This window comes from Pseudopodoces humilis, chromosome 7 (assembly GCF_049639895.1).
Source record: "Pseudopodoces humilis isolate 2021_Gansu_Grassland_sample_001 chromosome 7, ASM4963989v1, whole genome shotgun sequence".
NCBI lineage: Eukaryota > Metazoa > Chordata > Aves > Passeriformes > Paridae > Pseudopodoces > Pseudopodoces humilis.
This window is the reverse complement of record NC_142206.1, coordinates 4,381,229-4,399,476: the sequence shown is the minus strand read 5'-3', so window position 1 is coordinate 4,399,476 and position 18,248 is coordinate 4,381,229. Positions and strand designations below refer to the sequence as shown.

General features: G+C 38.2%; 1 protein-coding gene across 1 annotated transcript in view; it reads right to left on the bottom strand.

Moving 5' to 3' along the window:
- LGR4 (leucine rich repeat containing G protein-coupled receptor 4) overlaps positions 1-18,248 on the bottom strand; it is a 71,894-nt gene that overhangs the window by 36,611 nt on the left and 17,035 nt on the right. The window contains exon 2 of the mRNA XM_014259017.2: positions 3,188-3,259. Within this exon, the coding sequence (XP_014114492.1) occupies positions 3,188-3,259 (72 nt within the window). The remainder of the gene's footprint in view (positions 1-3,187; positions 3,260-18,248) is intronic.

The window sequence follows — 18,248 nt, the reverse complement described above, 5'->3', positions numbered from 1 at the left end:
GCATAATTGAAGCACCTGGGCTCCTTCCTCTTTGGTGATGCAGAAGACACTTCTGAATTGAGCAGCCAGCTTTTCCAAGTCTGGTACTCTGCTTCTTCTACTAGTGTTCATTTTAGGATTTGGAAAATGATTCTCTGAAGTCTCTGCAGACTACCAAATAATTAATTTCAATGAAGAAATGACAACCCCCATTTCAAATGGCTCCTGCTGCGCTTTTTAATCTCAGCCTCTCCATACATTCAGTTGCCTAAATAATACATTCTAATTGCCTCCCATTTCCATTCCATTAAATTCTATTATACTATTTTGCAACATTAATTAGCAACCTCTGCCAAGGGCAAATCAAACACAGCATTTGACAATGGCAGGGCTATGGCATGGCATGAAGATCAAAGTGTCTGGGGCTGTCTATTTGATGGAGACCCACCAGACTGCATACTGGTGTGGGTACTTACTGCATTCCCATTAGTTTGTGGGATTTTCATTTTCTTCAGTGTAATTCTTGGGAGAACTTCTCAATGAAAAGTCACTTCTAGCACAGATTCCAACACCACTTCAAGTCTTTCCTTTAAATTACTTTTCTTTGGCATGGACACTAACTCCCAGGTTTGCATGCTGAAAAAGCAACTTTGCTAGGGCCTGGCAGTCAGAATTTGGATCTGTTAAACTATAAATAAAAGCCAGGAAGAAACTTTGACAGTCATAGAAAGGAAAAATTGTGGTTGTACACTAGGAAATATTAGAGTTCAGTTTTTCCTGTTCATAACCAGCAAAAATAAAGAATTAAATATTTTTGTACCCTGTCCCATAGAGAAAAAGGAACAGGGAGAACAAAGCAGAAGGGTGTCATATCTGGTACTGGTCATTTCTGTTAAGGAGGAAAGCTGCTTTTGTTTGAATCTACTTTATTATATTCCCATTTAAGAGTAACTTGAACTGAAACAAGGGAATCTGGAGTTGACTTATGTTTTTGTTTTGGACTTTTTTTCCCAGAAGTTGCTTTAACACACTAAGTAAGCTTCTGTAAATGTTTTCCACTTTTTCCTTAAATGCTAAACTACCATACATGCTAAGAATGATTTAAAGTTTCTAGGTGTTCATACATAATTCTGAGCTTAATGATAGCCCTTTTTTTTTTTTTAAATGAAAACCTGAAAGAGTTAAGGGGACAATGAGGTACATGTAGAAAATGACTCTTAGGCAACAAGCACTACAGATGATGGCTGAAGGCTCTGCCTTTCCTCTTTATCTCCTGACACACCCCAAGGTTTATGAAGTTACACAATATGCACACCCACCCATTAGGTTTTATTGCTTAATTACTTATTGGAGGAAAAAATGAAGTCTCCCACAGTCATCTAAGTTGGAAAACCGGAATTGTTTGGGTTTTTCAACTTCTGGTGTGAAATATGCCTATGAAGAATTAAAATTTAAAAAGAGAGTTACAAATATAGTCTAACAAAACAGACAGGCATACAGAAGCACATATGGAATGTCAGCTAGTATATGTTCTGAAGCCAACCAAGCCTTCCTAGGCCACTTTTTTTCCTCCAATTGACAACTCATGCCATAGAGCCTTTCTTAAATTCTGCCAACTACACAAATGCATCATCTGAAAACTTATTTTTCTTCATAAAGCATTCTTGACTATATCACAGATTTAAGCAAAACCTAAAATCAGAGGAAATAAACCAGAACCTGTTAAACATGAGATATGACACACAATTTATCTGACATAAACCAACTCAACTGCACTTCACACTTGTACTGACCTGAGTCAAAACTATTTAAGAACCAAGTAAAATGGAGTTAATTTAAGCACATTAGTAATGGTAGCTGCTACATTATCAGGATATAAGAGAGATCAAAATTCTAAGGAGCAGTGGAACACCTTTTTAGAGCAATCAGTGAGGCTGAGGTGCAAAGAAGCAGCTTTCAGGAACCCAATTATTTCTTCAGAAGCAAGCAATCCATCTCTTATCAATTTCTCAGTATCTTTGTTCCAGTGAGGTGCGTGGTTGTACTGGTTATAACAGAACCAGAATCAAAGGGTTCACAGCTTTATCTACAGTTTTGCTACAGGGTTCATTTATCCTTTTGCCCTTTACAAATGGTTTCCATTCTTTGCTTGTTTCCTCATTGGTAAAGTCAGAACACTTCCCTGGCTCATAAGGGTGGTCTCTTCAAGGAAACAAGCTGTTCTTTCCTTAAGGTGATTTACTGAAAAACCTCTCAATGTGGCATTCATAGTCTCATGAAAGTCACAAATACAGATACAGCTCTAATTTGTACTTTAAATGCTTTTTAATACAAGAAATCTGACTTTGTCAGTGAAAATGTAAGAGAGGCAAAGCAAATTGCAGGGGTTTTGTCTTATCTATTGCTTAGTACTGGAAGTTCTCAAAGCTCTCTTGAAAAGGTTGAACCATTACCCTTACCCTCTCTTCACAGATAAGGAAACTATAAGGCACACATAAAACACTTGTCACATAACAGTACTTAAAGTCGTAAGTGAATGTCAAACCTGCCTCCCTGTTTACTGACTCTGAAACCAACCTAATTAAGGACTAGGCTGTTGAAAGCATGCTTCAGCTTTGCAAAGGCATCTTAGTTAAGATTTCAGCATGATACCGAGCACATGAGATCGAGGATTCAGAAATCCAAGTATCAGTTAAGTAAAACATAAAAGAAAGCTAAAATGAGAGTAGGACAAAAGGGAGGTGGGAGGTGGGAAGTAGAAAAAAATTTCTGCCAGAGAAATTAAGAAAAAGAAGCCCTGTACCACAGAATTTCTGATATAGGTCAGAATGGGTTTGTGAGCATTGCATCTGCAGCCTACAAGGACAACGGAAGCCAGTAAATGAAGCAAGATCTATTTTATGGAACTTATGCAACACCTGTACTGTAGCTCCTTCAGAAACAATGGTAATTACACAACTCTTGTGTTATCTTTGGATAACACTGTAATTAGTATGTGTCATCACTCTAGCCATGATTAAAATAATTACCGTAAAAAGTCCCTTGTAAGTAGCATTTACTGTCCTGGTTTCAAAACTTGTACAAGATTACATTTTTAAAGTATATTTTTATGTTCACAGCTCAACCTAACAGTGTTTCTCCGCCCACCTTCCACATCATACAGCCATATGATATTGTAGCAAAACTTTAACATGTGTAAAATACTTACAGCTCTTCCAAATAGGGAAAGTTCTTGAAGGCATCTTCTGGTAGTCTTGTGATGTTGTTCATGCTGATATCTCTGGAAAAGAACAAATACAGATTTATCAATAAGTGGGAAAGGATTTTTACACTCTATGAAAAGGATAAGAAAAAGAAAGCCTCATCAGATAGTATGGTAACAGAAAAAAAAAATTCTAGTATCACACAGTAACATCTCTTTCTAGAAATTTGCATGCTAAACTTTCAAGTCACTGCAATTTGAAAATCTGGTTGCAGCAAAGACCTTTAAAATGGGAAGTTGGCAAAATAAGTTTTCCAACACCTCTAAACAAAAATAATTACTGTGAAACTACAGGGAAGGCATGCATGGAAGAGGCTCTACAGTACTGCTATGCCCAGTACTAATTTTTACCAACTTACATACGGTTTTAACTCAGATGATTAACATTACTCCAAAACCACAAGCATATGAAAAAAAAATAAAATACTGTGACCACCCACCACGCAAATTTTCATCCCACAGTGTTTAAAAAAAAAAAAAAAAAATACATGCATTAGGACTTAATAAATAGCTTCTGGCAAACAAGGCTTCTGGAACAACTGGCAAGAATAGCAGAAACAAGTCCTAGCTGTACCAAAGGCTTTTTTTGCTTTGTTTTGTTTTCCTTCTACAAAACCTATAAAGTCCTCGAGGTAAGAGTTTTAAGCAGATTTCATTCTCGGTCCATGAGCAGAGGGAAGCTGGCAGCAAGTGCTTACATGATAGGTATGCAGACCTGCTCAGCATTTTCTTTACAAAGCAGCAGTAAGTGGCAAACTTGGTGCCATCACCTCAGTTCACACCTACACAACGATCACAGATAATCCAGTCCTAAAGCAAGTTATTACTCAATGTGAATAAATGCAGCATGAAAACAATTTGGTTTGATAATTAAACTAACTGCGTAACTATTTGTGACATAATCCCAAGTTCTTACTTTCCACTTGGATACTGGTTTGGTTTTTTTTTTAGTATGTAATGTTATTACATATTACAATTATTAATGTAAACTTAATAAGCAATTCAGTAACACTTGTTAGTAGAGCCTTCCCTGCTTGCTCTCTTCCACATGTTTTTCTCTAGTGTCTATATGCCACCTCCCTACATAATTCAGATGAAAAACAAACAAACAAAGCCAAACTCTCCTTTTTATCTCACTAATGGCCAACAAGAACCACTGAAGCTCATCCACGACATTAAAAAGTAACTGGTGACTGATCTGCTGCAACACCTGTGCAGCACAGACCCTCAGGCACTGCCAGTGTTAAAACTGCTCTTACACTAAATCTAGAGGCAACCATTTCTCTAAAATAAATGTTAATTAAATAGTAGTCCCAAAACTTCATTTCTCATTTCCCAGCATAAACTAAGAAAGTTACTCCTCAGCAGCTGCTAATAGTATACTCAAGAGCAGAGACAGCAAAATAAGGTTCAGCATATACAAAACAAACCCAACTGTGACAAGAGCCAAAAAAAATCCACTGTGGTACAAAAGACTCCTTCACTAAGCTCCAGAAGGAGCTGAACTCGAGATGCTTTTTCCCCAGACTCTACAGCCTGCATGCTTTAAGCAGTGTTTTTTGCCTTGGCAGCAGCATGGTCACAGTACAGTGTTGCTGTTGAGGACATTTTTCTTCTAGTGCAGCAAAGGAAATAAATGCATCAGGTACATGAACTGTCATCTGTCTGCTCCACAGGAGACTGCAACTTCTATTTTCACACATTTTTTCAAACTGATACAGGTATGCTGGGAAGCATTTATGAATAGGGCAGAAGAGTAAGAAGGGAGTGGAGACCCTAATCTTAAGAAACCTGTGCAAGAAAATCACAAGTCTGAAAAAACTGTCCAGGTGATATAAAACCTTACTGTCACATGCACCATAATAAACAGTGGTAGTAAAAATAAGTCAACAGCACAGAGCATCAGAAAGCACTGTATGAATGCTTATGCATCACTTTGGCAAAGATTTTGGCTGCACCCACATTTGTTGCACTACATGGTAGCTCTTTTTGACAACTGAGGTAAGGAAATCACATCCACCTGAAAGCAATGATATTGAAATTTCCACAGCTATAAATGTCCAAGTTTAGAAGTGCACTGTGGAATCCTAAATAAAGTCAATGGAAACCATGCTAACACACAGAATGGCTGACATCCAAACTCAAAGCAATTTTGGCTTTCTCTGGGATCTGAAATTAACTAAAAATGTTTTTTTCTCTGTAGCTTCAAGTATTAGGCTCTACAGCTTTAATTTGGGAAGTAGATTATTTGGATGGAAGCATGAGACAGATCACCTTAATAGTGAGGACTTGAGAACCATTATTGATAGTCTCAAATTCTACTGAAATCTGTTTTCAGTGAAGCAGAGTTTTTAACAAAGCCAGACAGAAATATAAAGTGTGATTGTCTTTATCACGTGAATCTTCAGGGACTGCTTATCACGATGCCTTGCTAAAAAGCTGACATTTTTATGAAGTTTCTGCATTTGCCTTCATTACATGTGATAGTAACTCTTACTAAATAAATAAGTCAATCTTTATAGCACTGATTTGCAAACTTTGGGGAATATCAAAGCACCAACTCTGAAAGTTTCCTTATGATCATCATACAAGTCTTAAAACAATTCCTGTTTAATTAAGAACATTATGTTAAAGCAGCTTTGCTGATATATATATATATATACATATAGACATCTATACATAAAATATTTTTTCATTTCACTCTACAGAATCTCTTCAAAGAATGAGTTCATAGGCACTATGTGCTGGTCATAAAATACTAAGTAGTTAATGAGCAAGAATTTACAAACAATATTAGGAACACCCATGATACTAAAACTAGATTACCTAATAACTCGTCTCTATAAATTTTACTTAGTAGATTTGGAAAGATACTCTTAACACATAATTAATAAAAGAATTGCAACAAAAATGGTGGAGCACAATATACTATGATAAAATAATGACAAATAATCACCACAGTCTAAAACAAAAATAGCCCTTGCTAAGTTTTTACTGTTTATATTATAGAAATAGTCATTTTACTACTCCTAAACTTAAAAAAAAGGATCAATCCATGCAGTATCAAGAAGGCTGTCTATTTAATAAAAATAAATATTAGATATGCCCCTTGACATGTCAAATCAATCTTTACTGAGAAGCTACCATACACCATCTGTTTCTCTACTAAAAAGCCCTCAGGCCTGTAAGCCCAGAAATCATTTAGGGAGCTAATATTAAAAAAAAAGTTCTAAGAATGAATAAAAGAATATTAATAGTACTAGCCTAACCTCAGTAGTGTTCATGGGAATGATGCTATCATGCAAGAGAAGGATCATGTCAGCAGTTGCCTAAATCCCCTTTTCAGCAGGACTAAGCTAGAAGACCTACTATGGATTGGGTTATTACATCCGGATAGAGGTCCCCTAAAAACAGCACAACACCTGCAAACCTTTGAATTGCCACCAAACACATGTGCACACAGAACTCCCAACAAACAAAACACCAAAATCTTCATATGTTTGCCCTAAATTTTATTTATAAACTGAATTTCAGAATCAGTATCTAACAGGCTTATAATTTTCTTGTTCTTCCAACAAGTCCCCAGTGTGTCTGTCAGCCCAGCAAACTACACCTCTGACAAGTTCAGACCCACATTTATACTTGGGAGGTTTTCCCCAGAAAGTGCAAAACAGACATAACAGCTCTAAGAGATATAAGATTATGGTAATGCCATGGGTTTACACTGCAGATTCATCAGGGAAAAGGAGAAACCAGGGTAGACCTGCATCTTTCAACAGGTAGCCATTAACTAGATTTAGCTGTACTAAACAGCCAGGCTAACTCTTTGCTCACTGACCAATATTAACCAGGGCAGAGGTTGCAGATGCTCCATTCCTGGAAACATTGAAGGGCGTGATGGGGCAAGAAACTGGCATTGAAACTACAATGATGGCCAAGAAGCTGGAATTGAAACTAAAATATGAGCTGCCAAAGGTGGTAACCTCTTTAGCAAGAGGCTGCATCTCAGGGGATAACATGAATCACAGCCTTATAATTACAATTAGTTTCACCATTTCAGGCAGGAGAGATGTAACACACAAAATAAACAAAACTACACTCCCTCCTAGTGCCATGGCTGTATTCTTTTTACTGAATGATAAATAAGGCTTCTTACACTCTGCCAGAAGCTTTGTCCTTCTTCCAAGAAGGTTCTACAGAAAAGAATAAACTAACTAAAATTAGTAGCTTGTAACTATAAATATTCTTTTGCCATCTCAGGTAGTGCAGAGATTAATTTTTACAGGCAAAAGGTGAAAAGTCAAGCCACAGTACTCCAGCACTCATTTGCTGTCTCCAGCCTGCTCAAATAGACCCTTTCAGCTTATTCTGACAACTACTTGAATATTCATTTCCAGCAGAGTTTAGGAAAGCTTCCTGCTTTCACCTAACACAGAAACACTTTAAAGTCATTAAAAATACTTATTCTAATTGGCAACGATAGTAAAAGCAATGAAAACCTCCCTCTGTTGAAAACAAGCATCAAATGAGATTTCTGTGTGCTTGTGAATATGAAACAGTTGGGTTTTCCCCAGAGAAAGCTGTTGTGTCCATTTTCCTTGGAAGAGGAAAGCAGCTCCGCTGGACACAGTAAAAAACTCACAGCACCACATCTCATCTTGCATAATGCTGGATATTCAATCAGTTTTCAATCAACCAGCAGTGGAGACTTCAGAACACTGAACTAGAAAACATAATGCACTTAAACTTTCTATTATACTCCTGCAAGAATTCCAGTTCCTGATGTGAGGTTTTAGTTATTTGGATTTTATTTTTTTTTCAAAGACTGTTGTTTTTACCACTAACCAAAGTCAAACATCCCCAGGCTTCAGGATGAGCAGAAATACTTTGTCTCTTGGATGGCAACTTACTAATTCTCTCATATTTTAAAAACAAACTCTCATCTTTAAATAGTGGCTTCAATCACAGCTTTCTTAAGTGGCATCACACAAAAAACAATTAGATGCAATGCACAGAGTATCACAGTGTCTCCTGCAGGCACAAGTAGCCTTCTCTATCATTTTAAAGTACTGCCTCCACCATAAAGGAGCCTAAACCTTGTTCAATTTCTCTCTTACCAATTGCCAGAGCATGATTCTGGCTAGAGACTAGAGATCATGGAAAGGGAGGAGTACACAGTAACTCTTGTGTGAGAAGAAAAGCTGCAACAACAAAAAGGGACCACAAAATGGGAAGTTATAGCCTTCCTGCAGGACAGAAAGGACAACAAAATGATAGATAAATTAGCCCTAGATACAAGCACAGAATAAAAGCAAGTGACCCAAAAAACCTGATAGATATTGAAAAGGAAAACAATGCCAGTCTCTGTGACCTGAGGGACATTTAGCTGCCAGCCGTTTTTTTAATGACAATACCTATCATTCCTAACTGCATCTCCCCAAAACATGCGTGCATTTTAGGAAAAAAACTTTCCTCACAGCCCTTGTGCATTGGAAAAACCCACAGGAAATGCCAGTGTTACACTTTCTGTCCTAGCTCAGTCTCCTCTCTCAACACTTTGGATCTGCACTGAACTGGGGGCACACACAGTTTCCACCACATTCATGCACTGCATCTCAATACATGCTAATCACCTAAAACACACCACTTTGTAAAAAAAAAAACAAAACATTAAATACCTAGCTACAGAAAAGAAAATGAAATCTCAAAACCAAATTGAGATTGGCTGTTTAAAACAAATAAGATCAAAATACACCTCTGTGCTTCCCAGCACTTCATTAATAGCTATCTACTTTTTGCCTTTTTGACTGTCAGGTAGAGAAAAGAAGAGAGAAAATGAAGGAGTGAGATAGAAAAAGAGAAGGGAGCCTTGGCTGAAGGAAAGAAGATCATGTTTCAACAAGGCACCTTTAAATTCCTATAAAGTACTGCCTCTGAGCAAGCTTAACCTGTTTGTTGATAGATAATAGCATGTAATACTGTAGGCTCCATTCAGTCTTTTCCAATGTCTGGGCCATCTGCCACTGAGTTATTTAATTATAACACGTAGAAAATTACGTAGGCAGAGCTATTTATTTGAATAAAGCCCTCCTACCTACCTGTACAAAACCATTAGGTAATAGGTCTTAGTCTTATATAAAATTGCCCAAGTAGTAACCATGATCCAGTTTCAGCAGTACTAGGAAAAGCTGGGGCTGTTAATGTTTTTAGAAACTACATTAAATAAGCCAGGATATTGCAAATGCACCTCAACATAATGCTGGGAAGTACCCAGCAACAGTCATCTGTTACCATCTGGACCACTGAGAACATGGACATGGACCTATTTACATTAAAACTGGTGAGGATAAAGACAAAGCAACATAAATTATTCTTAGCATAGGAGACCAAGGGTTCTTCACCAATTAGCAAAACCAAAAAAACCAGCAAGAACAAAAAACGCACAAATAAACAAAAATGACTGATTATATAGCTGCATGGCAAATTGTCAGTACTTCAAGTTTTTTCCAGGTAATATCTGTGTTAACCAAGAGAACTTCCTGGTGTTGTGGCAGCAAGGAGAGGCAGAGACACTGGAGTGGGCAGCAGGAGACAAGAAATCAGAGAAATTCAAGGTTAGACTAATATTAAGCTGTACTTCAATGCTACAGTCCCCAACTCCTTGTAGAAACATGTTCACATGATGAAAACCAATGTGATTTTCATCCAAATCACACCCCTTGGCAGCCAGTCTCATGGGAGAAAAGGAACTGAATTACATCCCTTGTTTAAATCTTCTTTCCCATTTATCCAGTTCCTTCAGGAACAGGTGATAAAACCACTATGGGACTGAATAAATTAGTCTGCATTAATACTGTCCCATATCTTAATTGTATTCAGTATGTAATGAAATCATGGAAAGCCTGGAGGATCAGCAAGAAATTTTCAATTCAATTAAAAAGAAACAAATTTGGTAGTAGAGTTTTGTTTTATTGTATCTTCCTGATGACAAGAAGCAAACAATACTCTTCCAGAAGCACCATGTAACAACTACAGCTTGGAATGCTGACTGTCTGCACTATGGATCCAAAGAGCACAGCTAAAATCCAAGGATATATGTTACACGCAGACATTCCAACCCCAACAATGAGAAATCATGAACAGGAAGAAAAGAAATAGGCAAAGATGATGTTTACAGAGGAACATGCACTTGGAAAGTGATTGAGTTCAAAATAAAATTTAAATAACATGCTGAAAAATTAATTTCTTACCTTTAATATATTACCTACATCTATTACTGCAAGGTAGTAGTGTAATAGTACAATACCTAACTATTAGCTAACATGTCTGTGGTGATAAGACCCCAATGTCAGACTGGCAATACAACTGGCATTGTATGTAGAGTTTGCATTCTCTCCATTTCTGACAGTCACAACTACCAGTGCCCATCTTCCAGTGGGAAGGGCCCACTGGGTATTCCAACAGCCAGAACTCTGTATTATTAACCATCCCTTATCTCCAATCCTTGCTGCCATGTCCCAATATATTTCCTCCTGATATGTATCTACTGTTTCTTTTAACATAGACAGAGCTGTTAATGACAAAAAGAGAAGATTTAAAACCAACTTTTGCATTAATTTAGATTTTTCTTCTTGCTATTCCATCTCTCCCCAGCAATCTTAAGCATGCTTCTACTGTCTCTGATAAGATCACAGAGACCTCTGAAACTTAAAAGCACAGAAACCTGTTCTGTACTCCTAAGCCATTCTGGAATAACAGAAACCAAATGAAATGTAACATTTTTTCATTTACAAGCATGCTTCATTTTCCAATTCTTCCAGGAAAACACTCTCACGATAAAGGAAATATCCAAATATTTAAAGCCTTAGTCAATAACTGCTGTGATTGCCTAAGTAAGACACAGGTTACATTCCCACCCAGCAAATACTTGCCATTTCCTAAGTATCCATGCTATCTCACTAATGAGCACAAGGTCTTATCATGTTGTTTGTATTGCAAGGAGGAGCTGAGGGCCCTGTTCAACACTGGCAGATTGGAACTGTACAAATACACAGCTGGAGACACTACTCACCTAGAGGAGTTTGCTGTGTAAATGCACTAAACAAACAGCATGGCAAGGAAAACAAGTATGCAAAGGTATGTGAAGTAAGCTCCAAAATCACCAGCAGAGCCTGAAGTGCCCTCCAGTTGACCAAGGCTACTCCCATGTTCTATGCTCAGCTACCACCTTTCCTAAACAAATTAATTAACTTTCTTTCCCTGTCCCTTTGTTTGTTTAGCAGGGAAACAGGACAGGAGATTGTTCTGACAGTTTCTTGTTTGCTAGATATGTTGGTTCTCTCCATTTGGTAGCAGCAGAAAGAAATTATGCTCTAATTGACACGCAACATTTCCATTCACTTTTATGTGTCTCTAACTGGGAGCTATGTGACAGCTCACTCGGGGATGAAGCACTTGACCTGATTTTTCATGGAAACAATCAAACTTCAGATCATCCACTGACCCCGGCTATTAAAGATTTTGATTATCAGAAGTTTTAGTAAATAGTGGTAAACAGAGCATTTTTTAAAAAAATTGTTTGTTTTTTTTTTAAAGCAGCATATAAATCCTGTAGATTTCAGTAAGCTTTTAGCATTTTGCTGAAGCAGGACCTACAACATTTTCACTGGCAGCAACAGAAAACCTTCAGCAAAACTTCAGGCAGGCCTGTTCCTGCAAGAGAAGTAACATCTCCCTCTTTCTCCCACCATACCTCTTATTAAGTTATTTCTCCTGCCTCCTCCTTCATGTGTCACATCAACCTGTTGTTGGTTTTTTTCTTCCAGTATGGTGCTTTAGCATTCTTACAGACACAGTAACTAGCTCTAATGTACCCTATTCATGTGCCAATCAAGCCATCATCAAGATCTTAGAGAGAACAATACCTGTATGCAAAGCCCTATTTTGAACTGGTATTTGAGTCACTGCAGGCCAGCTATTAAGCAATCACACATACAGTTAATGGCTTATGTTGACACATGGTAGGGAATTAACCTAGAAAAAATTTCCACTGCATTATTATGAAAGTGATCCCATCCCAGAATGGGAATACAGTGCAAATTAACATGGTCATCAGTTAATTTTTAAGAGCCACACTTTGGGTGCAGATTACAGCCTAAAGGAAGGGCTTATTGTAAACTGGAGGAACAAACAAAATGTCTTTCAGTGCAGGAGTATTTCTTTTACACAGAGATTTACACAGTTAGAGATTATTTATAGCAGAGAGTAAAATTATGTATTATTCACTGTTTCATAATTATTTACTCTGTAGAATACAGTAATGCCAGGGAATTCAGTACAAAAAAAATCAAACCATTTGACAGGCACACTAGTCAAGCAACCTGAGGTCAAGTCTGTACCAAGATACTCTTCCTGTACCTATGAGTATCCATCACAAAGCGTGAATAACCAATAAGACCACAAAGAGGTCCATGGACAAAACCAGGTGGGAACTCAGACCATACACATCCCTGATCTATAATCAATTTGCACACCCTGCTATCACCCAAACTCCTGATAGAAAAGCTTTCAGCATGGTTACATCACAGCTACCCTCTGACTTGAGACATTTTTAAAATAATTTATACAATTTATACAAAGTAAGATCATCTTAGCTCAAAACATGTACATCTAAACCCATGCACTACAACCATCATTTTTGGCAAGATTATCTGTGAAAGCCAGTAAAAGAAAGCAGAAATATTTCTATTTCTTTTAATCCACAAATCTCCACACAGAGGGAAAAGGGGAGTACAGCAACAGGTTACACACTTAAGAGTTCAACCAACTATACCCTGGTAGTATATTTCTGTGCTTTTTTTTTTTTGTAATCATATGGTGTTGGCTGTCTTTCATGGAGCAGCAGACTCCTATGATAGTAGGAGAGAAAAGTACTGAAGAAGACAGTGGGAACTTCACACAGGAAGAAAAAAATGTCACATGTAGCTCATGCCTATAATAAAATCAATACCAGAAAACTTAAAGGGGTTTTATGGAAGGGTATTTGTTATGTTTTAAGTAAATAAAGTTGAACACTATACCTGCAACTAAACTAAAATAGGGTAGCATTGCCAGCTGCATCAACTGTCCTCACCATAATGTAATCATACTGAATTATCAGTCACTGAGGTTAACTATGCCATTTTTAACAGCTCTGATTTCTCTTTATTGAGTTGTCAGTTCCAGGTTCAAGACATACCCATATTTTAAGTTGAAACATATTGCAAAACTTGACACCAACACTTCACACATGACCAAGCCCCAGTTTTGTTCATTACTACAGAGGAAATTCTCAAGCACTTTTCCCTTATCAAAAACCTTCCTGAACAACCATTGCTGAAACACCAGGAACATCACTGAAATATGTACTCTAACCAGTTTACTGAGATTTGGGTCCTGTCCGTCCCACCCCTGTCCTACTCCGCCACCACTCCAGTCTCAGGTTTCTGCTGCATAGCCACCAATATCTACAAGGCAAGTTTCATTCCATTTAACAGCTCCAAGGGCAATTCCATAAAATTTAAACTGACTTAATAGGAACATCGGGAGTCACAGTCACCCTTTGGACTCCAAGGACATTACAGTCCTCTCCGCCTAGCAACACTGTATTTAAAACAACAAATGTTTCACACCATAAACTCCCAGTTACAACTCCGGACACAGAACCAGTGAGATTCAGCGCCTTGCCTTGCTCCAGCAGAGACATTATTTCATGGGTTGACAGGTTGCTTTCCTTCCCAAGTCTTGGGTTCAAAGGAGAATATTTCTGCATCTCTGTGAGGTAGGAGGAGGGAGGCTAAAGCTACCCGTGTTTCTGAGCTGTCCAGACAGAGCCTTAAATCTCTTTACCGATAAAAAAGCAGTGCTATCAATTCATATAAAAAAATCTTCTGTTGCAGTTTCACTGTGTGTTTTTGCTCTGCTGCAAAGAGAGAACACAAACAGCTATAAATCCAATTTCATAAAAATGCCAACTTTAGTAACTGCAACTACTTCGAATTTTACTCATTTTCTTCTGGTTTATTTTGGTCTTCTAGTCTGTCCCACCCACTGTTTAGAAAGCAACCAGAGCCTCAAAAGTCTGGGCAAGACCTACATTTTTAAAAGGCTAAAAACCAAAAACAGCAAAACAAAACTGGTGTATGAACACAGTCACTGATACAATGAAGCCAGATAACAAAATCTGAATGTCACTCTTAGTCCAAACCTATATACAACAGTTTCAGCATTCAAGAATTTTTTTCAGTCACATATTTGGATGTAGCTAAAAACTATTTCTGGCAAAAAGCACTCAAAATATCTATACTGTGGGAAAACTAAAAGTACACAGTACAACTTCCTAGTGCCAAAACCGACTTCATGGCAGCACCTGGAAGGGCTTTTTTAGAACCAAACATGCTTTTATGTAGTAATTTTCAAGGTATCTCAAACTGGTAAAGAACAACCAATTTTGATAAGATGTAAAACTTAAGTTTTGAAAAATTTTGGTTATCAATTATTGCGTAGCATTTTAACATAGGAGTAATTTCTACTTTATGACATTTAAAGGATTAAAGTCTGCCTAAAGTTTCCCATGTGGCAGAGTTCATGTGTGCTAACACACAACCCTTGTGTTTCTCTCAGGAAACTGTACCTTCAACAAATGGCAAAATTTCTGCCTACTGACAAGGAATGTAGCTGAATACAAGAATCCAAATAGCCTCATCAGCCTTCCTGATCCGTAGAGTTATGATGGTTTCAGCTACATTTCTTCTTTTGATTTGATATTGATGTCCAGGTTCCTACCAGATACATATGAAGACATGGGTTAAACATCCCCCTTAGCTTCCAGTGAACCTTAGACATGAATTAAAATGAAAGCTGCCCAAATCACCTGCCAGGACACTCTGAGAGCTAAGAGTTACGGGTTCAGCTTCTACTTCAATAGTACACGACTGAACAAGGGACATGAAGGGAAGTATTCAAACCAAATTTTATTTCTTCTCATACAGAGTGACAGGAATTATCTTATTATCTGACTTATCACACAGCTAATTATTTTGTTTCAGGAAGCCAAATTCACGTATGCTTTTTGCCTTGTGAAAAAACACACAACTCTTCTTGGATACTTCCCTGAGAGCCAGGCTGCTTGCCCATTCCCTCTGACAGGTGAGCCCAGCTCCAGGCCCAGGAGAGTCACCCTCACCACTGACAATTTGCACAGCCCCACACATGTACACATCTCTCATTCTCAGGACTTCAGCAGAGGCACAGCCCTACAGCTGACACTGGCCCACAAATGACAAGTGCCTCAAAGTCACATCCTCTAAGGATTCAAGGTCCTCAGACAATGCTGCCTGCACCATGCTAAGCTCATGAGGGCACAACCAACTTCAATCAATGTGGGTTAGCAACAGTAGAATCTGGCAGGAGCACTCTGGTGTACGGGTAATAGGCAACTCCACAAAAAAAAGAATCTATGAAGGAAATAATCAGTCTGGATGAAGAGAAACCAAATTAAAGCATAAAAACTCCTCTTTATTCACCAATAGATGAAGGAGGAATGTACTCAGCATTGCCACTTCCAGAGGTCTGAGGACAAAAGGCAGATTCTCCTCTCACCTGCAGCATAAGTTAGGGAACATCACCTGAGTCCTTTTAATACTGTTATTGTGAACTATGCCTAAATGCAAAGAGGCTACCACAGGCAGCCCACCTCAACCACTGGCAGGCCTAATGAGCAGCTAACATGACAAGAAGTCTTCTAGTGTAACAAAGGTGGATCAATTTGCCCTTGCTCAAAATTTTCCCTTAACCGAAAGAGACTTCTCCAGAGCCCCAATAGTCAGAGAACTTTGTTCTTAGTCAACTTTGTCTCTTTACATAGTTAAACTACAACTACTGAAACAAAGAAAATTTGCAGGGAAAAGAGTATGTTTTTAATTATAAAAGGAAGAGTTTGAGGAAAAGATTTTTATAATGTACTGGACCAAGCAATAAAGATGTGGCAAAAGGGGTGACAAATTTCAGGCAAAGAGACACTTTCTGGGGTCCTTAATAGTATGCTGATGTGTTTTGCTGTTGTAGGGCTTCCCACTAACCTGCAGAGGTTGTTCCTCTATCATTACTGCATACAAAGGAGCCAGCACAGCTGGCAAGCCAGAAGAGACTTAAATGCACATTGCACACGCATTAGAAAAACTCTACAGTTAAAATCAACTGAAATTCCAAGGTAAAAAAGAAAGAGGATAAAAATAAATTTTAAAAGCCTCACTTATTTCACACATACAGAAAAAGCTGAGTACACTGTTAGCATGGGGAATCCAGTCCCTCACACGTTCCCATTCTCTGCCAGCATATTCACAGTAGTTTTCAATAAACATCTACACAAGTCAGTGGAAGGCAAAAAAAAGAGATCTGTTTTCTTTCATACAATCACACAAAAATAACTGTCATAACAACCATCCTTGTGGTAGAAGAGTCCATATTTTCCTGCAGTGAAATCCTCTGCAGCTGCCCTGTGGAAAAGACAGCCAATAATTGGCTTCTTTCACCTCTGTTAACCATGAACAAAAGTGTCATTCAGCTCCCAAAAGGATAGAAGGCACCAATGGATGGTCAGCTCTCTGAGCCAATGGGCTGGAATAACAATAACCCTGTAGCATTTTCTTTTTCCTTTTGTTTAGTCTTTCAAAGCCCTTAATTAAGTCCCTCACAAAGCACCCCTACAGGCTTCTTTCAATGAGGCATTACATGCCTGTTTTCTTGTATTGAAAGAAGAAAAGTAACAGGGATTTCTGAGCAGTACACACAATTTCCACGTATTCACAACTGAAATACTGTTACATTTTAGTTTTTAAATATTATTATCAATAACAAGAAGTTCAAGCATCCTACGCTCACTCTTTGCTGTACATCCCTTGCTAAATACAGGTAGTCAAAAACTAGCACATGTGCAACAGCTCATTCAAACCCATCACAAGACAGCAGCTCCCAAAATGAAAGCAGGTGGAACAATGCACGTTGATGAAACATCCCTCCCTGGTCATCCTGAAGCAGACAGCTGAGAAAGGACCGGGTACCCTTGACACTGCACATGACGCACCAGCATTGTCTGAAAATAGAGCTGGTGAAGGCTAAAGTATAAACCCTGCTATGTAATTGGCCTCTCATACAATTTAATACCTACTTGCATTTAATATAATGAAGGCAATCTGTACTCCACTATTTAGGACCAAACTGATGTAATACTGATTATTGTGTATCAAACAAGACATTTGAGGATTACATTTTTCAGCAGTGTAGGCAGATTCTGTTTGACAGAAATGCTATAGAAACTTGTAATATTTGAGCCACAAACATGAAACAAAACAATTTTAATAAAACACCTCTGAAATACCATTCTCACAGATGCAGGCTGGCTGGAGGAAACCTAGTCATCTGATCCCTTCCCACTCCAAACCCGTCAAAGCAGCAGACTAATGTGGTCACTGTTTTTTGAGAGGCATCCAATGCATGTGGTGAAGGGCTCCGGGGTGAGTAGGGAGTACCAGGTACAAGCACCACTTAAAGCTATAACCTGCCCAGCCATGGTCCAAGCCCTACAGCGTGCTGCTGGCCTCACTCCATTATCCTGTAAATGCCCTTGTCCTGTGAATTCAAGCAGCTTTCCCACAGATCAGCCCAGCTAGTCCAGCCACAAACTACCAGAATCATTACCAGAGAATATTTTTCATATCAAAGAACCACTGAGGTTGGGATTCTGACAATCTTTAAAACACCTTCTTCCCTGAAAGAAAACTGGAATAGCCTTTTTGAAATTGACAGAAACACCTAAAACATGAAGAACAGACAAAAACATTTATTACAAACACCAATCTGAGTGAATGAAAAAAGTGTTTTAAAATCCTCTCTACACCATCTACATATCAGGCAGGCACTCTTTAATAAGCACCACAGGATATAAAGAAAACTCTGTGTCTAGGCAAAA